The 24,881-nt window shown below is 39.5% G+C and overlaps 1 protein-coding gene and 1 long non-coding RNA gene across 3 annotated transcripts in view; one reads left to right on the top strand and one right to left on the bottom strand.

The window, feature by feature from the left end:
• The window catches only part of LOC129045483 (uncharacterized), a 219,715-nt gene that overhangs the window by 49,520 nt on the left and 145,314 nt on the right, over positions 1–24,881 (bottom strand). The window lies entirely within an intron of this gene.
• UMAD1 (UBAP1-MVB12-associated (UMA) domain containing 1) overlaps positions 1–24,881 on the top strand; it is a 214,513-nt gene that overhangs the window by 136,080 nt on the left and 53,552 nt on the right. For both annotated transcript variants that reach the window (XM_045864650.3, XM_064575237.1), the window contains one exon: positions 9,867–9,940. In XM_045864650.3, the coding sequence (XP_045720606.1) occupies positions 9,867–9,940 (74 nt within the window). The remainder of the gene's footprint in view (positions 1–9,866; positions 9,941–24,881) is intronic.

The raw sequence follows: 24,881 nt of genomic DNA, 5'->3' as shown, positions 1-24,881 counted from the left end.
TTTATATCTGGGGAGCCTGGGTGGCTCAGTCAGTTGAGCGTCCGACTCTTGATTTCAGCTCAGGTCATGATCTCAGGGTTGTGCGATCGAGCCCCACATCGGTCTCCTTACTCAGCAGGGAGTCTGCTTGAGATTCTCGCTCTTTCTCTCCCTGCCCCTTCCCCCGGCTCATGCTCTTTCTCTCACTGTCTAAAATAAATAAATCTTTAAAAAAATGTTTTCTATTTAATTGTGGTAAAAGATGCATAAGCTCTGCCTTGCAAAACTCAAACTCTAGTACCTGTTGAACATCTTTCCATTCCCCACTGCCTCCTGCCCTGGCAGCCACCATTCTACTTTCTGTCTCTATGAATTTGGCTATTCTAGGCACCTCATATAAATGGACTCAAAAAGTATTCGTCTTTTTAGGACTGACTTACTTCACTTAGCATAATGTCTTCAAGGTTCATTCATATTGTAGCATGCATCAGAATTTCCTTCCTTTTAAGGCTCAGTAATGTTCCATTGTTGGCATGTGTCACATTTTGTTGGTCCGTTCATCTGTTGATGGACACTTGGATTGCTTCCACCTTTTGGCTCTTGTGTGTGAATGCTGTCATTCTAAACATGGACGTACAGATATTTCTTCAAGATCCTGTTTTCAGTTCTTTGGAGAACTTATCTTCTTGAGCCCCAACCTTCGCACAGAGATACAGACTCTAGCTATTTAAACAATGTGGGAGGGAAGGAGTGAAGGAGGGAGGGGGGGCAGTCATTCCAAAAATTAGGCAGATGGCAATCTGTCTGCCATGTGATGTTATCTAAGTCTGCTTTGGTGTTTCTCAAAGTGTTGTTCGGGAACCAGCTGCAGGAGAATCTCGTGGAATGCCTGCTAAAAGTTTTGATTCTGAGGTGCTTCACCAGAGTTCACAAGTCTGAATGTCTTGTGAGACTCAGGAATTTGCACTCCTGGTAATTCTTACACCCACTGAAATGTGAGATGTACTGCCCCAGTGGCAGGGAGAGGTCTCAGAGTTTTCCTCTGTTTCTGCATATGAAGGCTCTGCTCCCTGCCACTTTCAGCCCCTGCCTTACTTTGGGGCACGTTCATCCCAGGCTATCCCATGACACACTTTCTTTCCCACTCTGTCTGTATATTGTAGCCCGACTAAAAGTTTTATAAATGTAACAAAGGATGGCCAGACCTGAGTTTGCAACCCTAAACTTTGATCTGGGCCCTTTTTTATTCAAGCCCTTTCTTCTTCCTCAGGATGCTAAGTGGTGATTCACTGTTGCCTTCTGCCTGCTTCAGTCAGGGGCCAGTGAACAGGTTAGGACTTCCTTCCTCCCTGGGCCTTGTGGTGTCTAGGTTTACCTGAATTCTTAAAGGAACCACTTCTCTTTTTCTTAAGTGAACATTTTAAATATGACCCAGTGTATTGCAACCCTTGGGACAGTAATTTTACACATTTATGTCATATGACCAAACGACAAGTGTGACCTCTTCAATAAAACCAACCAGGTTCTTCCGCATTTTGAAATCAAACTCTTTGTCTTCATCCAGTTATCACATCATGCCCCCTCATCATATCTGCTGTGAGTGGCTTTGCTTCTCATTGTGATCTGTGATTTGCAGGTGATTCACTGTTTTAAATATCAACTTTTCTTCAAATAATGAAGAGAAATATTCTCTTCAAACTTTTGGGTGACGCAAGAGCATGTTTAATGTTTGACTTTCAGTTAAAAGTAATGATACTAATGACATTTTTTTTTTTTAAATGAAAGGAGCTGTGGAGGGAGTAGGGGCAAAGCCATGGTTAGGAATTTTGGTTTTGTAATAGCTAGCCACCTTTTTCACAGAATTTCTATTCCTTAACTGATTGGGTACTCCCATAATTTTTAGTTTTTGGCTCATTTCTACAGCCAGTTTTTGTGACTTGCATTTGCTCCGTTGAAATCCCTTCTAGGAAAATGTAAATGATGTGAGGGCGGGGATAGGATTGCACTAGTTCACACGGTGCCCAGCATGATATATGGTACATGGCAGGTGTTTAACAAATATTTCTTGAATGAATGAAACTTAACTTGAAGCTGATTATATTTCATATACTGCTCCCGTTTCTGCTAGAGATTTTCTTTGTGGTTTTCTACCACACTAACCCCCCCCCCCTTTTTTTTAAATCAGTCTAAGAACTCAAATTTCAAGAGATTGAGAAGATTACCTACCTAATATCTCTGATTGGACCAACCGATGCTGTGTTTGAAAAACACATTTGATCTCATGGGATCACTTATTTTTCTATGTTGAGAATTGACTGAGCAGAACTCCTTACACCAACCAGTAATTTCACAAGTTTATTCTTTTGGTTGGAAAGGAGACAACACTCCTGACAGTGAGTGACGTGATGTCCATACATCTCCAACCTAAGTTGTATTATTAGTGATAGATCAGTGCCATCATTTTACCCACAACAGGCAGCACATTTGAGTCTGTGTCTCAGGATACCAGATAACCTAGGAGAGTGAGCCTACTCTTTTCTCTTTACAAAGTTTGGCTTCAAGCCGTACACACTGAAAATCCTTTTTGTGTCAGTGCTGTTTGTTTTCACAGAGCCTGTAGAACCTGTTGTCCGTGGAGGGCTCAGAGCGGCCCTTTATGGAGCTTTCTTTCAGCAGCATTCTGGGATCCAGAGTCAGGAATGGTCAGCCGAACTTACTCTCACAGTATGTAAGTTTACTCTGATTTTGGAAAGATAGTAACAGAAATCCTTTGCAGAAGATTTGTACGGCATGATGCAATATTGTACAAAATTAATTTGGGGGGGGGTCTTTTGTGTTTCTAGTCTTCCAGTCCAAAAGTAAGAATGCCTGGGTTTAAAGTGTTAAAGCTCATAGTGTTAAGGCTGAATGGATGTTTTTGGTTGCTTTAAGATCTTCCAGAAAAATTACTACCCATAGCTACAAAGCAACAAGACTCAGACCTAAAGACATCCTTGGAATCCTAGGACAAGTTAATTAAGAGCAGGCAGTAGGACTGATCAGTGGGTCTGACCTCAGTTGGATTTGCTGATATTCCTACTTTCCTGAGTAAACGTGTTTCACTGTTCATGTGCCCCCAGGCTTTTAAGGAGTAAGCAAGGTTTTAACTGTGATTTTAACAGCAGTCAGAAAATTAAAATCGAACATGATGCCTACCTAAAGGTTGTATATCAATATGTATTAAAAGTAAGATCCACACTAATATAAAAAGTAGATTGCCGGTTCTGTTGAACCCTTAGATTTTTTTTTTCATGTTTTAACATTCATTTATAATTCCTTCTTTTTATAAGCCCTTGGTAAGTATGTATATAGAACCGTCTTCTCCACCCCCCTCACCACACCCGCCACAGTCAAATCAACAGATGTTTATCAAGTATTCACTTCATTGTCAGAATGATGCCATTGAGTTAGTTGTAGTCCATCCTTAGCGAATCTGGGGTGTAATAATTTTGGTGTGCTAATTTAATATATTCTCGGTGTCATTTTAATTTGCTTTTCTTTCATCCCTAGTCAGCTTGAATCTTTTCCCATTTTTGTTTGCTAACTTCGTTCCTCCCTCCCTGGCTTAGCTGTTCCTCTTGGCTCTTTTCCTCATGGGATTACAACAATTGCCATCAGAATCCTGACCTGACAGCAGCGGGCTCCTGGGCAGGACATGTCTTCAGCAATTAGTATTTTTGCTTTCTGTCTCTTCTTCCTTTCTTCATTATAGTGGAAAACGGGGAGTAAAATGGATAGTATGGGAAACTGTGGAAGGGAAAACTAAACTAAACTGGAGGAGACTCCAATGTAAAGTGTATTAAGCTGAGTTGGATAACTCAGGTTTTGATAAGTAATGGGAAGCAGCATGAGATTATGTAATGATTTGGCATTGTCGGCGGACTTGGACTCCAACAGCAGGCCTGCCATTCTTGCGTGGATAGAATAAAGCCTACCTCACGGCGCTGCCAAGAGCACTAAATGAGATAACATGCGAGGGCCTCTCCTGTCCTCTCTCCTTTGCAGGGGTACCGGCAACAGCCCCGTGACAAGGGCAGGAGGACACCAGCACTGAAGACGAAACCTTTATCTTGCCCCAACTCCGCCCCCTTCTTCCCTGCCCTTAGCATTGAACGTGTTTTCTCAGTCTAGTCTTCATAGCAGCCTTATTATGTATCATTATTCCCATTTTTCTGATGAGGAAATTGAGGCTCTGAGAAGTTAAGTACCTTGCCCAAGGTCATGGATTTGGTAAAGGATTGAGGTCGAGTTCCGTCAGCTTCCAGAGCCATTCCCTCGCCACAGTGCCAGGCTGCCTTGTATAATGAGTGTGTGACTGACGAATGAAAAGGAGTTAATGGAATGCCCATTCCACTGTTCTTTCCACTACTTCACTTGGTGAATGACTAATAAGCAAACACTCCCAGAGGGTATTTGCATTTTAAAAGAGGAGCTCATTAACCCTAATGAATCTCTAATTGGTGGAATATGCGGGGGAGATATTTCTGCTCACTTGGGCTTCTCCTGTGTCTTCAAGGTGCCTGGTTCGCCTGTTCTCCTCCATGGATCCTCAGCTGTTCTAGAATCAGAATGATGTAGTAGAATGCAGTCACATACTGCTAGTCCACCCCAAATGCCATCGAATGAATTGATGGGAAAAGATGGCTGTGAAAAGATAGCTAAAGGAAAATAGGTGTAGGTTAGCACTGAGGAAGATGAATGTCAAAAGCTGAATAACAAATTTGACAATTTTGAGGGTCTTCTGAAGAATCGGGTAAGAATAATACATTTCATAATCCATTTTAACTTCAGAAACATCTATCAGCATTTTGCATAGTGTATTCATAGACCTCTGTAAGATACCCTCTTAATGGGTATCGGGTGAATAAAATGCTCCATAGTCAAATATATTGTGGAAAAAGTTTTAAAGTTTCTTTCCTTTTTTTTTTTTTTTTTAAGAGGGAGAGAGTGCAGGGAGGGGCAAAGGGAGAGCGAGAATCCCAAGCAGACTCCATGCCCAGCATGGAGCCCAATGTGGGGCTCGATCTTAGGACCCTGAGATCATGACCTGAGCTGAAATCAAGAGTCAGACACTTAACCAACTGAGCCACCCAGGCACCCTTAAAGATTCTTTACTAGAAGAATTTCTCCGAGCCTCTAATATGTTTAAGTGCATTGGAAATCAACAGGAAGGGAATGCGCTCTGCAGATTTTCCTTATACTTTTGACCATAGAAACCTTTTTTCCATGTGAACCCCTCAAAAGTAGTATTTTGTGGACTGTATTCTGAGAAATGCAGTTCTATATAATTCTTCTCTAGTTAAAAGAAAGAAAACAGTTTTCTGTATTCACAGCTTTTCATATTTAGGTAGGCTCCAGCCCTGTCCATATCAGCCCATTCCCCGTCCTTTTAGACCCTAGGGCCTTCCAATAGTAACACCCATCTTCTCCAGATAAGATCTAATCAATTTAGGGGGAAAAAAAACCCCACCAAATAGAGACCAAATTCTCATCTTTATTGCCTAGTAAACTGGTGTTGAAGAATGTGGCTTCTTCCATCAAGGACCAAATGGATTTCTGAACACCAGGCTTATATTGAGCTCCATCCAGTTACAGAAAATGCTGGGCTGGGGCAGGCTTTCCCAGGTGGGAGGAGGTCCCCGTGGAGCGACAGAGCAGACAGCAACGTGCTGTCTGTTGTCCTCCCATTCTCAAGAGAAGGGGAAGAATTAGGGCAGAACCACATGTGCAAAGCCCCCAAAGTTACCAAGCCATGGATTAGAGAGTAGAGGGAGGCCTTGGCTTAATGTTAGTGGAGCTTCCTCCACATTGAAGGAGACCTAAGGAGTGAAGGAACTCCCTCACCCCCTCTCTTGCCAAGACAAGTCTCCTTTGGGTAACCCAAGTAGGCAATAGGGTTCCTCTCCCTTTCTCACTCTTTACCACCATTTCTCCCCACCCTTGACCCAATTCACCCAGTAGATTAGGATCATAATGATACTCTAATGACCATCCCTTGCTTGTTTCCTCATATAACTCAAACATAATTCAGCCTTTTATCCTAGAAAAGGTGGAATACATATAGTCTCTAGAATGGGATCAGGAAGGGCACCTGGCTGGCTGTCAGTAAAGCATGCAACTCTGATCTCAGGGTCATGAGTTTGAGCCCCACATTGAGCATAGTGATAATTTAATTAAAAAAAAAAAAAAAAAACGGATCAGGAAACTACCGCCTGAAACTTGTTTTTATAAATAAATTTTATCAGAACACAGCCACATTCATTGGTTTATATATTGTTTATGACTGTTTTCAGCCACAAAGGTAGAGTTGAGAATTTTGTGACAGAAACCATAGGACCCATGAAGTCTAAAATGTTTATTATCTAGCACTTTACTGGAAAAATTTGCCAATCCCTAATCTAAAATATAGAGAACTTTTACTTCAGCTCTTTAAGTTCTGAAAGAGCTTCCTTAGTATGTATATGTAGCCTTTATTATTTGTTCTAAATAAAAACTACATTTTAAGCCAAGAAAATTGATGATTGTAAATAATAAGAGGGGTTGTTGCCTTTTGTGAAATTGTTTCTGGCCTTGCAAACTTCTGGAAAGTATCAAGGGGACTGTATTTGCTTTGAAAGATGGGAAGAAAGGACAGAGGCTTGCTCTGGTCAGAAGTGTTTGGCATCATCGGTGGAAAGGGAAGAGAACAGGGGCTTATGGAAGAAAAAAGGAGTCAAGAGAAGTGTCTAGGGGCCCAGAGGGTTGGACCAGCACAAGATCCTGCATTCAGAGCTCCCTTTCGCATCCGTGGGCCCTTCTCTTCACCACTCTCTAACTCAGACTTGATTCCTCCACCTTTGCCCACATCCGTTGGAAACTTCTACCAGACCGGAGAGTCCCTAGAAATGTCAGAAGACTAGGTTCTGCCCCCACTGTGACTGCCTTCTACCTGGGAGACTTGGGGCAAGTCCCTGAGTGCCTCTGCCCCTAGGGGTTCTAGTCTTCTTTATAAACAGCTGACTCGCAAATGAAAAATTTTAATCTATCCAGTGTATAAATCAGAGTTAATGGACAATTTGAAAACTAAAGTACCTTATTTCACATTTGTCACATGCGTCTTTGTTTATTGTTGAAGTATCTAACTTTTGTGTGGGTTATAAAAAATTAGAGAAAATAACTGAATGTTTCTCATGATAAAATAATTCTTCAGTGGGAAGGAAAAACCTTCAAAAATTATATTTCATTGTGACCTGTTCTTTTCTGTTTGTGGTTTGAGCAGTTTTCATTTTGTGCCTTTGTTTATAGAGAATAATCTCGCAGATGGCATTTTTCCTTGTAATCAGTTATTGTCCTATCTGAGTCATCGCCAGACGTGGCATTTCAGTAAATAGTGATTCTACAGTCGCTTCCAGGCAGATGTGTTGTGTGATGTCAGGAACACTGGCTGATAACCTTTCTGGTTATTCAAGCAGTAGGGAGAAATGGAGAAAGCGTCACACAGACACAGAGCTTGAAGTCAGAAAATGGCCAAGTAAGCGCGGACTTCGTGTTGAATGACTTTAGCTAAATACAGTGTTTGTGTGCCTATGGGATAGAGCAATAATCATTCAAAAAGGTAGAAACTCTTGAGTAAATGACCTTTTGTATTGGACAATATATATTGTAAGAATCAGGCTTTGAGTCATTAAACACACTCTGACCTCATTGTGTAGGGCCTTGCATTACCTCGGCTCCTTGGGCTGCTGTGCCCTCACGTTGTTAGCCACGCCAACTAAACTCCTCTGGCATCTGTTTTGCCACCTGTAAACTGGGGGTTGATGATCTTGTCCCTAACTTTCAGAGAGAAGAGAGATTTCTGAAAAGCAGGTTCTCCTCGATCTGCAAATAACTGGTCAGTTTAAACAAGCATTTGCAAAATCAATCAAAATAGTTTGACATGTTAGGTCACAAAAGTAGTTTGATGTAAATGTTTCACTTAACAGTTATTAACTTTATTATCCCATAGACATAACCCAAAAGTTCCTGATGTTTTTGTTTTAGTATGATGGGTTTTTTTCTTATTAGATTTTAAGAACAGTTAATGATTATTTATAAGTTATGCCACAATTATGGATCCCTAGAAGCAGTACACCCTAGTGGTACTTAATACAGCTGCCTTTTAAGTTTAGCAAGTATGTTTTAGAAGGACATTAACTGTATGCTCAAATATAGCTTTTATTACATACCATTTAATATTTTATCTCAGTTTTATGAACTAGGAAGTATAAAGAAAAGTTCACTGATTTATTCAGCTAGTATTTATTGAACACCCATTATGTGGTAGGTCTTGCCAACGATAATAATGTTGCACATAGCTGAGAACAGAGCTTATAAGCTAGAATATGCATTGATTGATGTGCTTGCATTTTATTTTTTAAAGATTTATTTATTAATTTTAGAGAGAGTAGGGGAGGGACAGAGGAAGAGGGAGAGAGAGAGAGAGAATCTTAAGCAGGCGCCACACCCAGCCGGGAGCCTGACGCAGGGCTCAATCTCATGACCCTGAGATCATGACCTAAGCCGAAAGCAAGAGTCGGACCCTTAACCAACTGAGCCACCCAGGAGCCCCGTAATTCTTCATGATTTTAGAATTTAACAGGTTTATTTAATTCCTTAAAATTTCAATGAGGCTCTTCCTTGATTATCGGCAATGGTATGCTGAACTTTTGTGTTTCATAAAAAAAGTTAAGCTCAGCCAGGACTTGCATACTTTGTTATCTCCAATCAGGACTTATGACCTTCCTTATTAACAAATTCTTAACCTTTAGTGTTGGCCAAGTCATCATCTATGAATTTTGTAATCTTCCCTGTTGTAGACATTCCTGAGCTGGCTTAATTTTACGGGAAGTGCAGTTTACAAACTACTAAATCAAGCTCTCATTAATTGTTTCTTTACCTACCATGTGTTAATCACAGGTCATTAGTGATAGTTAATAAATTAAAGTAGGCCATTAAGAGATTAAATTATGCTTATACTTACCTATGTTTGTGTCTGTCCTATGTCCTTCGAGCCAGCCTAGTTACCAACTTCACTTAGTAATATAACCCACCTGGGCATCAGCCTTAGGAATCAAAGTATTAACCAAAGGCTAATTTATGAACCTGTTCATTGTTCTTGCCTTCTTTTTTTTTTTTTTTTTTAAGATTTTTTTTATTTATTTGACAGAGAAAGACACAGCGAGAGAGGGAACACAAACGGGGAGTGGGAGAGGGAGAAGCAGACTCCCTGCCGAGCAGGGAGCCCGATGCGGGACTCGATCCCAGAACCCTGGGATCATGACCTGAGCCGAAGGCAGTCGCTTAACCAACTGAGCCACCCAGGCGCCCTGTTCTTGCCTTCTGTAAAGATTGTTTGATGTTTGGTTAACTATTACATGCAAATATACATATCTACTCTGAGGCAAATCTACAGACACACAAGTAAACACTATAATGTGTAAACCTTATTTAAAAAACTAACTTGGAGGACAGTTATTCATATTACAAAGACTTTTAATTTGAAAATAATTTGCTGTATCTTCCTTAAGTCATAAGCTCTCCTAGTTTATTTGAAATATGACTTGATTTTCAAAATACGAATTTTTCCAGAGTAAACGTCTATAGAAGCAGGATACATCTCTGGTTTAGGTTGTATGTATGTAGATGTATGTATGATTTCTGGAACCTGTATAAAATTATCATTCTTAAAAATTACCTTACTTTGTAACAAAGGAAATAGTAGTTACTTCCATAATGTGAAATGTATAGTAACAAAAGATATTTTAAATAAATAGAAGACAATTTGGCCTCCAGGGTATGGTAAAGGTTTGTTTTTGTTCTTCTCTTCATAGGAGATACAGAACATGAGCAAAGAAAGGCAGCAAAAGGTAAAACTTCAGAAGCCGAAAGCAGCCCGCCTTTGGAGGTAAGTGAAACTTGGTAAGTCCTTTTGGGGTGAAGCTAACCAGTCAGTATGATTAGATAGTCCTCTGAGGATAAATGGTAACTTCTACTCTTGCTCATGTAGACAGGTGCCTCGGACAGAAAAAGCAGGTGATCTGCTCAAAAGTCAGAGATGGCAGCACAGGGAGTGGTTTCGCCAGGGCTAAGCTTTTCCTAATGCTGGAACTGGAAACTCCCAATTGAAAAAAGAGGAAAAGAGCACCTAAGTTAAAACATTTGAACTATTTTTAATTGAGTGACTATTTTCTAATACATTGAGATAAATAGATAATATATGAAGCTGTCGAGAATGGTTTGCAAATAACCTATTCAGAACTGCATTACATTACCATTTCTGGCATCAAAGTGTACTCCTTGGCGTTCAGTGGCAAGATTAGGGCATTTGTTCTTTTCCACAGGAGAAAATGATTTCTTCCTTGTGGGTACTTCAAAATGTAATTCAGATACTTCCACATACTACGTAGAAACATACCAACATTATTTAATCACTAAAATAATCATTTTTAAGATTTAGGGGGAAGGTTAATTATTAGGGTACAAGAGACATCCATGAATTTTGGAACTTTGTACATGGTGACACACCCCTATTTATATTCTTCTTACAGCACAGGAAGGTATTGCTGCGTACAACTAGAGAGAGCTCAGGGACCTGGCCTGTTTGGTTCATCTCTGTAGCCCTAAAGCCTAGCACAGAATAGGCAGTTGAAAAGATTTGTTAAATGTATGGATGAATACACTCACAGTCAGTCAAGATGAATCTTATCCAGTCTCGTGGTTTTAAATTCTACAAAGAGGCTGATGACTCCCCAAGTATATCTCCGTGAGACCTCTCCCCTGAGCTCCAGACTGTACCCAGCTGTCCACATGCCCTTTCACTGACAAGTTTCTAGGCAGCTCAGCCTTTACGCAACCAGAGAGGACTGGTTGATTCCCAGCCCCAACACCCTGCAGGTTCTCTCTGCTCAGGTTTTCACCATCTCTGTGTAACAGCACCACACCCTCTACACAGTTGTTTAGAATCCAAACCCTGAGGTGTCCCGGCTCCTCTCTTCCTCACACTCCGCATGCAGCCCGTCCCTAAGCCCTGTCACCTGTCCCTTTACAACGGGAATCTGACCCCCTCTCAGCACCAGCACTGACAGAACCCTAGGCTGAGTCACCACCCTCACCCTCGTGTTCTTCTCCCTTAAGTCCATTCTCCTACACAGGAGATGGAAATACGAATCAGGTCACATCACTCCTTGGCTGAAACCCTGCCTGCGGCACACCGTTAACTAGAATAAATGCTCTCCTATCTCCTTTCTCCCCACACCCACCTCCCAGCTACTCTTCTGTCCCTTGGTCATGTGAAGCTCCTTCCCACCACAACCTTTGCGTTTGCTCTCCCTTTGTTACCAACGGTCATTCAGGTCTTAGTTCAAATGTCACTTTTCATGACTACCTCAGCTAAAGTGTCTCTTTCCCCCAGTCACTGTCACATAACCCTGTTTTATTTCTTCCATCAAGTTTATTACTTCTCAGATTATTCATTTGTTTACTATCTGCCTCCCCTGACTAGAACAAAAACAGACTCTGTGGGCCTAGAAAAGTGTCTGGTACGTGGAAGGTGCTCAGTAAATACGTGTCAGTGATAATCGAGATTTCCTGTAACGTCATCATCTGCCTGCCAAGTTAAAGGCCTCAGCGTTTCATTTTGACTCACTCTCCTCAATCTCTTTATCAAGTCTATCAAATCTTATTGATTCTGCCTAACAAATATCTTCCAAGTCTGTTTTCTCATTCTCCAACGAGGTCTTCATCTGCTCACTAGACTGTTACTAGATGAGCAGGTTTTGTCACATCAGACCCCCTCCCCCCACCCAATGGCTTGAAACCAGCAGAATAAAGCTTAAAACCAAAATGCAATCCAAACGACACCTCCTTTTTGAACTCTTCTCCCTGCGCTCCGAGCCAGAGAGAACCTCCGTGTCCTCGTACCACGTGTGTTGTCCTTATGACTTCACCGAAGTGTCAGTTCCTGGAAGGTGCAGTCTACAGCTTAGCGAACTAGCTTCAGCCACTAACAGACTGTCAGACCCATGTGGTGTGACAGACATGTCCTGTCAATGATTCTGGGATGGATAAAGGAACAAAGCAGCAGTCTTCTGCAAATGCTGTCTTGGGAGTCTCTTCATTAAATCCTCTTTTTCCTCTTACACTATAAACACATAGTTGGTTTTTTTCTCTTTACCACTATAAAAAGAAAAAATTTTCTTATTTCTTAGGAGTTACCCATAAAAATCTATTAATTTACATTATTTTTGGCACTCTTACTACATTAGTAAGCAAGGGTGTAATGATTTCAGTTAGTTAAAAAAAAAAAAAAGATAGGGGCACCTGGGTGGCTCAGTCGGTTAAGTGTCTGCCTTTGGTTCAGGTCATGATCCCGGGGTCCTGGGATCGAGTCCCATGTCGGGCACCCTGCTCAGCGGGAAGTCTGCTTCTCCTTCTCCCTCACTGTTCTCTCTCTCTCTGTCAAATAAATAAATAAAAATTTTTAAAAAGATACACATCTGATTAAGAAACCATAACTATTGTACTGAGCAGAAAAGATTCTTGCTATTTTCATTTTTAGTGGCTATACAAGAAATGTTGAAATATTATTTATAATGAGAATATGTTTGGTAAATTAGTGTGGGTTCCATAATGCCTAAAAATAACGCTTTAATTGCCCAAATATAACTCCCTTTTCTAAGGACCCTTTGGAGAAGGTGGCTTTTAGTATATTGAAATAGGTTTTTTGGTGAGTTCAGATAAACATCAAGATTGCCTGCTATTCTCAAGGAATTGTTGGACCTGGGGTGGAGAGGATGTAAATATACATACGACTCTGATTCTTAGCTATAGAAGCAGAAATTCTCAATTGATTCATGGAAAAATTAGAAAGCGCTATAAATCACTATAATAAAAGATGGAATAAAAAATTTCCTTAAACTCCATAACTTCAAAGATAAGTGAGATTTCAGGGAAGGAATAGGTATCATTAGGGAGGGAGAGTGAAGAGAGACCTCAGGCAGTAGGTGAGCTTTGGACCATGAAAGAATTTGTCTTACTATTTACACAATTAATTCCTGTATGATAAATTCCTGTGAAATTCCTTAATGAAATCCTTCAATAAGAACATTTTTAATAAAAACTTAGAAATACAGGGGCAAATCATGGTATGAAATGACTTTCCACACAGGAATCTCAGTGATGGATGATAAAGGGTTAAGAAATGAATGGAACTCGTCGTGTGCCACACTGTAGTTTTGATGGCAGTTAAAATATTTTAAGTAGTCTGTGATATTTTTTCCTTACACTTCATAGCCCAAGTATACTTAAAACATGTGTTCCTCTCCAAATAGAGTCTCTCCCAACATCGTGGAAATTCTAGCATCTAGGCAGAATATAATGTGCAAAAAAAGAGATCTAGTTTGGACATCAAATAAGTTCATTTTTACAGAGGTGGATTATGAGATATCTTCCTGTGTTTACACAAATGACTCTGAAAGGCAGCATATTTATTTGTATTAAGTAATTAGTGGGACTTTTTACTTTGTGAACTGAAAGTAATGTGGCATTCATTTCAGAAAAACATAATTTCTCAGCGTACTTGTCTTCTTCAGTCCCCTTCCCTAAATATTTTAGGGTGTCTCTCAATGATGACTTTAAGTAGTGACTACTGTTTCTACCTTGGTGTTCCTCTATATGATCCCAGAGCATCATCACCTAAAATAGGATAACTTAAGGAAATATTGAACCATCTAGTCATCCAATGTGGTTACTCTCACGCTGCGCTTTAATCCGTGTTTTAAGAGCCACTGGTAGCTTTTAAGAGAGTTCATCCTGTTTTCGGTGCGTAGAGCGTGAGCCCCTATAAGCCCATGTTTGGGCTTATTGAAATGAAAGTCATTAGACTCTAGCACTTGGGGAAAGCGTTATAATTTGGAACAAATTGCAACTGGAGGATTATCCATCTCCTTCTGTTCCTTCTTTTTTTTTTCTTGTTGCCTTTCTGGGTGAATTTTGGTCCTGAGCTGTAATGATGTTGCCACTACTTACTGTTTCTGCCAGTCTAGGGGCCGGTTACTTAGAGCTCGGGGATAAACCCACAGATTCACGGGGGGCCTCGTTTTGAGTTTTTGCCTTTATGACTCCTCTTTTCAGGGAAATAAACATTACAAGTAAGCAAGTAATTAGTCATTATTTTCAAATCATCAGTCATGGCAAGTGTTTTGTATTGTGAAAACTGGAACCATATTAGCTACTAATTTACTAGTGGGCCTATTCTTTTTTGGTTTTGTAGGTATATTTCAAAAGCTATGACTATGTAAATTTCAGGTTCTTTAATTATATCCACTTTTGGTGACTATTAATTTCAACCTCTTTTAGTAGATACTTTTAGTGTGTATTGAACTTAAATTTCTTTTATTTGTACTACAAAAATTATTTTTATATTTGCATTTAGTTTCAGTTTCCAAGCCTGAGGAATATGTTTATTTATTTAGTTTACTGGCCTAAAGATAACAAAACACAAAAACAAGCCAATAAAAATCTCCCCACAAAACCACAATTCTATTTACATATTTGTCTTGAGTGACAACTAATTCACATATGCATATGGAGACACATATAAAATAATAACTAACAGATGGTATAGCTGCAAAGTAGGATTTATAAAGATTATTATCAGCTGGTGGTATTGAGATACTACTGTGGTTATGCTGACAGAAGACACAAAAATTATTTATAATAATAAACTGTGACACTAATATCCCCCCCAACTTCTGTTAACCAAAGTAGCTTATTGCATATTTAATATAAATTTCTTAATGACGACCTAAAACAATCTTACAGCCAATTTGTGCTAGGAAATTTAATAGACAGCAATTGCAAAACAGTAATTGAGGTAACCACAACAAAATGCTTGCTAAAATTGTTAAGTGCAGAATACTAGAATCCCTGAAAAGTAAAGTAAATATTTGGGGGACTTTGTTGAGCTCATTTCAAGCATACTTCTCAATGTAGTATGCTGAATCTGTGTGTGTGTCTTTTTAACTTATGTATTTGAAAATAGTTGAGTTACCTGTGGAATTCACAGTTCAGTAATTTAGGAAACAAAAGATTTTTTGTTTGTTTAGAAAGGCATGGAATGCACATATTAATGAAACATGTCCACTTTTCTTTTAATGTGTTTTTGCACTTCCCTTAAGTCTTTTAACAGAGTGGAGGAGCGTTCAGACTCTGTAGGGATTAATTTCCTTGTTTTTATTTCAGATAGTCATTAAAATGAATGAAAATATCCTTGAGCTTTGTGAATTCCATATGAAAAAGACTTTGGTTGCCATTTCTTAAAAGGGGAGTAAGATGATCTCATTAAAGACTGGGTTCTGTGTAGAAAAGAATCGGGGTCCTGTGGTGCAGGAAAAAGGGGACAGGAGGGAGTGATTTTCAAGAAGAGTTTTAAGAATAGCAAACATTCCTCTACCAGGTGTCAGGATTTCAGCTTTAAGAATTTTCTAGTATAACACAGCATCTGAGTTTATTAATTTAAAGTATTGGGGTTATTAAGATGATAATGAAACTTGTTTATTCTCACAAGATATTCATAGTCCAAATACAGGTATAATGGGTATTGATATTAAAAGCTGTTTAAATTGGTACAACCATTTTTGGTAAGCATTTTGGTAATAAGTATCAAGAGCCATAAAGATGTTAATATATTTTGACAGTAATTCCACTTCTAGGATTCTATTCTAAGAAAATAATCTTTTCAATCCCCAAGAAGTTCTACGTGCAAAAAAAAAAAAGGCAGTTCATTCAATGGAATATTTTTCAGTTTTCTTAAATGCAATTTATGATTAGTTTTCAATAAAATATAAAAACTCTTGGTTTCATAATTTCAGTTAAAAATATGAGGTACAAAATTGTATATACAGTATTGTTGCTATGTAAAAACTGCAGAAAAAGATGATGTTGTCCATAAAAGCATTAAGGGTAGTTGCCTTTGGGATGATAGCTCTATGAGTTAAATCATTCTTTCCGGTGTTCTTGTTTTCCAATTTGTCTGTAATGAGTGTATTTTATATTTTAAATGTTAGTGAGGTTGGTGATGAGGAAATGATGTATTCACTCAAGGGCAGATTTTGCTTAATAGAAGAACTATTTTATATGGCAGTAAAAACAGTGGAGTAGGCTATTGAGGATGATCCTTAGGAGACATGTTGGGATGTTTCTGCCTTGGCTCATTTAGGTTTAAGATCCCTTAATTAGTTGGTCACAGAGCACCACATCTGATCACGATTTATCAAAACCTCTGTCCTCTCACCCAGGGTCCTCTCCAGCAGGGAGAAGAGTGAGGTGACCTGGAGGTTATTCTTCACATCTCATTGGAAATCACACAGCCCAAACTTTTCTCGTTGATCAACCTGTCAGTGTCATTGTATCAGCTATAAAGTCGTATTTCCCCCCAAAATATGTTGTGGGCTATCAGTTTAAACATATATTTGTCTAAAAACCTTGCTTTTTTTTTTATATCTATGATGTTGAGACACTTAGTTGAACATAATTAATTTCTCCCTTTATAATAATTAGTTTATGAGAATATAATTTTATCAGATGAGTTTAAGGATCTTTGTTTTTTGTTTCCCCTAATACAAAACCTTTTCAAATTTCTGATTTACTGAGAAATGAAGCACAGTTGGATTATGTCATTTAAATGGTAAATTTAATTCTTTAATGTGTTTATCCTCCTTATACAAGATATCCTTTGGGAAGAAGATTTTGTAGAGTGCATTTCTCTCATCTTTATTTTCATTTGAATGATTGCACCATATAATATAGTAAAAAGTACATTTTGGGGGACTCCCCTGCTCATCGAATGTATCATCTGGGAGCAGTTGCCAAGGTTCTCTTCAAGTTCAATTCTCAGTCAATGAAATAGGTGTAGGTGGGTTAGATGCGGCATCTGAGATTTTTTTCTTGCCCAGAAGTCCTGGCTCTTCACCACTTTGGAAAGTGAATTGGGATTGTGCCACCAAATGCCAACCTTTATATTACTACTGTGATGGTGGTGAGGAGGTGGTGATGGACGGGAAGGTGGGGATCTGCTGCATAATGAAGATTTTAGGCATTGATTAATCAAGATTTTATGCTTGTTAGGAATGGTCCAGCAGTCGTTGCTGGTAAATTGTCAGACTGCAGAAACTACTTCCAAGGTCCTTGCTCTTCTAAGATCTGTCTTGGGCCACTGGTAAAGAACAATTAAAACACTTTATTATTTCTGTAGATCTATAAACATTTGACTTTTGTATTTGACAATCAGATTAGCATAGGTTGTTGATTGCCCAAAACACTGGCAAGATGAATTAACTTGAGGCATGCTTATCAGAGTTTGTAAAGATCTTTTCTGTAACTTCAAATTTGTATATTTTTGTTACCACTCCATCTTGGTCCTAATTTCATTTTCACTGGAAAAAATTATAATCGAAAGGTCATAATTCTGGTGTTTGCTGGTTTCCATTGGGGTTAACTAGTACACTGAAACATAACGTTCATTCATCCTAGTCAGTAAGGCCAAACTACGTGAGGTATATGAGAGCTGCCCCTGTTTCTATCCAAAATGCACATATGGTGTGGGTGAGCCAGTGATGTGAGTTTTACGCAGTGTTTCTGCTCGTGTACACAGTCTGTTGCTCAGCACCAATTATTCCTTGCCAGAAACCCGCTAACCTGCTGCTTTTGTAGCTCTGCTTGATGAAGCTCGGCAACTTAAAGTGACCACAATGATATTTATTTAACTTCAGCAATCTTAGTTTGTTAAAGTTGTGTAACTTTAACCACCTGTCTCATCTGCTGATTTATTGCAGCTGATTGCCATTAGAATCAAAGAACTGGAACCTTGTTACTGCATTGCACGGAGCTGCATTAGATCCAATATGTGTTTATTATATATGTGGAGGAGGAGGAACCCATATGTGGAAATACTAGCTTTTTGCTTTGCAGATCTAGTTTTCTATCTCCAAGTGAGAAAATATTATTTTAAAAAGTATATAGGCTATTCCGTTTATATTTTGGTAGCCATTTTGTTGTCATTTTTCCAGTTTTCCCACTTTTATAGTTTTAAAAACCACGAAATCAGCAGGGTGAGAGGTCCATGTTGGGAGAACAACTGTTCTCTATTTCCCATAGCCATCTTTTTTCTAATCCCCTGTTTTTTAATTAGTAACAAATGGTCCTTATTTTTTCCTCCTTCGGTTCATGTTACAGTCGTAACTTCTTGTGACTTCATAGAGAGTTTAAATTAAAGCACAGCCGTATTCATGTTGTCTTCACACAACTAGAGATTCTTTTTTTGAGAGACATTTCATCTGACTATTTAGCAATGGAAAAGTAGCATGCAGATATGTCCTTGGTCTAATTGGCATTTTCTGAATATTCCACTTTGTACCTTACTGAGGACTCTTGGTGTGAATACGCTTATGAGGATGCACATATATGAATACATACAAAACAGTTACACTGTAGTGAAGCTCAGCTAAATTTACATCGATTTTTACATTGCTTTCCAGACCTGGCAGGCACTGTTCCTTACATGTGTCCCTTTTTAAAAATGAACTTCTGTGCTCTTCTGCCCTGCTCAATAATTAACATTAATTTCCACCTATTCAAGGACCATTTAATGTCCACTTTTGGGATGTCATATCCTTAGGAACATGGCTTTCACGCATTGCCTTTTAAATTAGTTAAGACATCATTATAGGTGTGAATTCATAAATCTTCTCTACCACCCGTTATATAATAGAGAGTATATATACTAGAACCTCCTAATGTAAAAGCCAAAAGCCATAATTTTTTTTAAAGTAATAGCAACCCACATTTTCTCTGCCTTTTTTTTACTTATTTTTATTGCTCTTTTTTAAAAATTTTATTTTATTATGTTATGCTAATCACCATACATTACATCATTAGTTTTTGATATAGTGTTCCATGATTCATTGTTTGCTTATAACACCCAGTGCTCCATTCAATACGTGCCCTCTTTAATACCCATCACCAGGCTAACCCATCCCCCCCACCCCCTCCCCTCTAGAACCCTTAGTTTGTCTCTCAGAGTCCATAGTCTCTCATGGTTCATCTTCCCCTCCGATTCCCCCCCCTTCATTTTTCCCTTCCTACTATCTTCTTTTTTTAACATATAATGTATTATTTGTTTCAGAGGTACAGGTCTGTGATTCATCAGTCTTACACAATTCACAGCGCTCACCGTAGCACATACCCTCCCCAGTGTCCATCACCCAGCCACCCCATCCCTCCCACCCCCCACCACTCCAGCAACCCTCAGTTTGTTTCCTGAGATTCTACCTTTTTATGCCACTTGGAGAAGAAGAGACTGGCATATACTCTACCTGAGAGCACAGTGATAGTGGACTGAAGTATCGTTTACACAGTAATAAAAAGCCCATAAAAACTTTCTTAGAACTTCTGAACTGAAAAGTGTGTGAACTGTTGCATAATCCTACTTCTTAAGCTGGTTTTGGTTGGAGAGTAATTGCCAGAACATGCTATTTGTTTACCTAGATGTTCGGGGATTCGAACTAGATCAAGCCAGTCCATCAGAGTGCATTTCTATCTCATTGCCTTAGTCCTGCCCAGATTGCCTGCCCTGAACGGTTTTTCAGCTTGACTGAGTAACTCTGTGAGAAATTGTTATGTGGAATACAGTCTGACATTTATTCTGAGGGAGTTACTAAGACATTGTCTACTACATGACACAGTTTCCCCCGTGTCAAGTCCCACTCAGGTCTTCTGGCTTCTTATTGCTTTTGTATGAATTGAAAATATTTTGTTTCTCCTGAGGTGGTAATATTCCCTTTATCTCAGGGCCATCGTGAATTCTGCACCTCGTCACTTTTTCTGTTTTCCTTTGGCAGGAGGAAGCTCAGATCTAAATGTACAGCTCCATTTTAGTAATTATTTAGCATCCTGTAGAATATGGATTTACATACTTTATTTTCCTCTTTTCTCTGCTCCGCTGTTTTTCCTGTACATGAATTTTAAATTTACTATGACTCTTGTTAGCTGCTTCAGATTCAGTGTGGAGAGGAAAGGGTCAAAATTTGCACACATGTAAGTAATGTATGTAATACTTATATAAAATAAGTCTATTTCATGTGTGCATTTTATTTTACTAGGTTATAAGAGATACATACTAGGTTCTAAGATATTATATATATACACACACACATACACAATTTTAATTTTCTTGCATTCCTCTTTTTTTTTTAAATGTGATAAAATTATACATGTGTTTTTTCCTGTGAGAATTTATGGACATGGGGCACCTTACTTAATGTCCCTCCCATGCCTCAGGCTCACACCCTGCTCTCCAGTCAGTGTGATTTCTTCAGGGTGGTTGTTGACTGGAGGACAGGGGTAGAAGGAGCCTCCTTTCCAGATCATCAACTTTGTCCAGTTGCTTTCAGGCAGAGTGTCCCTTCAGCTTCTGCAGCTTGCACTACTTGCTCCATCAGCCACTTTGTAGCCTCCTTCTACACACTTTTTTTCATGCTCTAGACATACTTTTTAGATGGTTTACTAGTTGGATTTTAGATATAAGTATGGAAGATCTAGGAAAAGTGACTGCCTCATTTAGAGACACTGTCTTGGGAGTCATGATTTCTCACAGTGGTGAATCTACAGGACCCCTACAGGAGCACGGAGTGCGGCCAGAGGGTGAATGCTATCACCAGATAGACTTGGAGCTCAGATCTTGGCTTCCCCATATATCAGCATGGTGCCTTTGATAATACTTAGCGTCTTAGATCTTCGGGTCCCCTTTCTGTAAAATGTGAATGGAAGTACTTACCTTGCAGGGTTACTGTAAGACTTAAATGAGTCAATATGTAATTTTTGTTTATATGTTTACATACTCAGTGTCTGACATATGCTGGACACTCAGTAAATGTTTCTTTTTCAGTTGGAAGGAAATTATGGTTAATGCCTTGAAAATCATACTAAAGTAGGGTTGAAGGGATTAAATCAGGAATTGTGCTCAGATGAAAGTTATAAACGCCTGAACGGCACCAGCTTAAATTAGGGCTTTATTTGTCCCATGTGATGAAAAATCTCTTGGAAGGTGGTGGAAGCACTGTTTCAGGAATTCAGGTTTGTCAAGACTGATGTCCTATGAGTCTTGATCTTTTCCTCATAGTTTGCAAGATGGCTACTGTAGCTCCAGCCATCATATCCAGTTTCCAGGAAGTTGGAAAAAGGAAGGATAGTGAAGGGAGAATGAAAGTACCTGTGACCAGAAACGTTCCAAAACCTCTCTAGCAGAGATTTATTGGCCTTAATGTGTCACATGGCTACCCTTAGCAGCAATGTAGCCTGGGAAATGTTTTTAACCTAGTATTTTGCTACCCCCAGCAAAATCAGAGTTCATTAATGAAGAGAAAAGGAAAGATGAATATTGGATGGACTGCAAAAGTCTCTGACATAGATATGATCCTATTTTGCTTTTAGAAGCTTCATTTTTCTAACAATAGACATCAGTGTGGATGCGAGTGAGGGCAGTAGAGAGAAATACCCATTGGAGATAACTAGACTCTGTTTGGAGGCAAGAGCTCTTTGAGTGGTCAAAAGGGATGGGAAATAAAGAAGGATATTTACTTTATTATTATCTTTTGAATCTATGACAAGTTAGGCTGATAGGAATTTTACTGTATTATCATTAATTTTTACAGATGAGGTAGGCTCTATTATCTGTTTTATTGCGGAGGCAACCAAGTCTCAAGAATATCGATTTCCCAAGGTCACACAACCAGTAACGATAATGGAGCCAGAAGTCAGACTCGCACCCGACGAACCACAGGATCTTTGCTTTGCACCATATGGCGTTCCTATAGCACTCTCGAGAAACCTGCTATTGTACTTGGCTTTTATTTTTCCATAATGCCTTGTACTCCTGGGGTCCGTAATAACTATATTTTGGCCTCACTATTTGTGTACAGAACTAAACTGAGGGGGTGCCTGGGTGGCTCAGTCATTAAGCGTCTGCCTTCGGCTCAGGTCATGATCCCAGGTTCCTGGGATCGAGCCCCGCATCGGGCTCCATGCTCCGCGTGGAGTCTGCTTCTCCCTCTCCCACTCCCCCTGCTTGTGTTCCCCCTCTCGCTCTCTCTCTCTCTGTCAAATAAATAAATAAAATCTTAAAAAAAAAAAAAAAAAAACTGAGCATCACATAAAGGATTGCTGCTGTTGGCTGCTGAAGGTTGGACGGAGAAGCCCGGGAGGAGCACAGGTGGCGCTTCCCTCTCATCACCACCACTCAGGGGTGGGGGCGGTGGCCTCTGTATTTCTGCCTCTAGAGTCAGTGGCGCCTGGGGACGTTCTTTAGGACAGAAGGAATGTGGCACAGCAGCAGTGACTCAGGAAGCCAGAATCCAAAATTGAAAGCTGATAGAATGACGTGATGAGACAGGTATCTTCTCAAGTCAGAACCCAGGGAATTACCCTTGACTTCTTCCTCTTCCTCCACTCTCAACCCAGTTGGTCACCCAGTGACTTTGCTTCCACCTCACTTAGCTGCCCTTTCCACTCCCTCCCCACCGCAGCCGCGGTAGTTCAGGCCCAATTATCTCTCACGTTGACTATTGTGAAGAGTTTCTGAGATGGCCTCCTGGTCCTCAGTCTTACCATCATTCGGTCCATTTGCCCACAGATATGACCATGGAGCTGCCTTACCTGATGACGTTAGGCGCTCTTCAGCTGTTTCCAGTATAAAATCCAGTAACTTTGTCTGAGGCACATGTCCCTTCATGATCTGGCCTTGCCCCGTATAAATATCCAGGTCATTCTGTGTCACCATACAGAGTTTATTTACCATGCCATGAACCTGTTCCCTTCCTTGGAGTTTATATGTGCAATTCGCTCCTTTTCCTGGAGAGCCTTCTTTATCTTTTACCCCTCATGTTCACCTGGAAAATCCCTATTTATCTTCAGGCCTCTGCTCAAGTATCTTTCATTTTTGATGCCATCTTTGTCTCTCTTAGGCCAAGTCCTCTCCTCTGCCTCCTCAATGCCTTTACATGCCTGTGTTCTAGCTCCTTGTATCATGCCCAAAACCATCATGAAGTAGTGAATCCTGGTTGACCCAGCATTATGTTCCCTGTGCCTGGCATAGGCCAGCCACTCTATAAATGTTTAATGCTAGTTGTGTGCAGGAGTGAACATTTAGGTTAGACCTAAGACAGAATAACTTGTCCAGTTCATTATTCTAGCCCTGAAACACCATAACTTTGGGCAAGTTCCTTATTCTTTTAATGCTGGATTAACGGGAGCATATATGCAAAATCACTCCATCTCCCTGCGTTGAACTGTTCTCACCAAGTTCTTCCATGGCTTCTGTTAGTTTTTCAGGCTATCTTTATTTATTATTATTTTTTAAAGATTTTTTTTTTAAGTAATCTCTACACCCAACACGGGGCTCAAACTCACAACCCCGAGATCAAGAGTTGCACACTCTACCAACTGAGCCAGCCGGGTGCCCCATCAGGTTATCTTTAATCAATCCGATTAGGCCAGCTCAGTGATGATTCTAATCCCCAAATCCTAAAGGAGCTCTTAGCTCTATCATGTATTAGGCCTTTCCTCAAAACTCAGTTGTGTATTCGGTGTTTTTCCTCTATGTTGACTGTTGTGGGCATCCATTCCTGGTGGAAGACACATTTTAAATAATATTTTTAAATGCATCAAAACGTGTTTCCTCTTACTTTTTAGTGATTCCTAAGTATCTTTTATTTAAATTTTTCAATTTGAGTCTAGTTGACAAACTCAACGTTACATTCGTTTCCGAGTGATTATGCTGTGCTCACCCTAGGTGTAGCCTCCATCTGTCACCACACAACACTCTTACAGCACCACTGTCTGTATTCCCTATGTTGTACCTTTTATTCTCATGTGATTCCTAAATATCTTTCTGTATGTGTTTTGTCCCTTTTAGCTATTTAGTACAAGACTTTCTTGCGCAAAAATTAAGTTGACAAAGTAAGTACATGATAAGCATCTGAAGATTTTCTTCAAACCAAAATATTTTTAATACTTCTTAAACTTTTCATTCCCAATTTTTAATATGTCAAACGTTTACATTCAACAGTTGTGTAGACTGTGCTGTATATGACAAGGTATAGGTAATTACTAGAAGAATAGAAGATTCTTGAAACCTGCGACTTTCACTGTCTTATTTATTGCTGAAACCCCAGAGCCTAAAAACAACACCTATATGAAATCCGTGTCACATAAACAGCTGTTGAAGGAAGGAAATAAGGAAGCAACATAGTAGCATTTTAGCTCCCCAGGGCCCCGGGCGGCCAGTGCCCCAGTGAACTCGCAAGTCCAAGTCAATGTACCGATATACACTCGTACATCATACCTACAGAGAGCCTGCAGGAATCACACCTGTGCAAAAGGGCCACTGAGGCAGATCAAAAAGAGGTATGTACCATTTTCAGTTGGATAAATCTCCATGGGTGTACATGTTTTTTTTTTTTTTAACCTCTACTTCATGCCTATTGACAATGAGAACCAAAACCAGTATTCTGTGCTTTCAACTTAGTTGTAGTTTTGCTCTGAAAGAAGAATGGATCCAGATTCTAGCATAAGGTTAGTCACCAGAAGATCCTCTGAGTAACTTCGCATTGGCATCTTTATCATTGCCTAACTAAAACCTGATTAGCCTGCTTAATAAAACTACAATTCCTAGCTTCTTATCAAAGAGATTTTTGAACTGTCAGACCATTTCATTTATTTCAATAAATATTTCTTGAACACCTATTTTGGCCAAGGCTCTGTTAAATGTTGTTCTCCACGTCTGAAAATTTCTG

The sequence above is a fragment of the Mirounga angustirostris genome, unplaced genomic scaffold (genome assembly GCF_029215605.1).
Source record: "Mirounga angustirostris isolate CCGP_5_RB_7025 unplaced genomic scaffold, mMirAng1.0.hap1 SCAF_12, whole genome shotgun sequence".
Lineage (NCBI taxonomy): Eukaryota > Metazoa > Chordata > Mammalia > Carnivora > Phocidae > Mirounga > Mirounga angustirostris.
The sequence above is the reverse complement of the archived record's forward strand: the minus strand, read 5'-3'. Positions and strand labels throughout refer to the sequence as shown.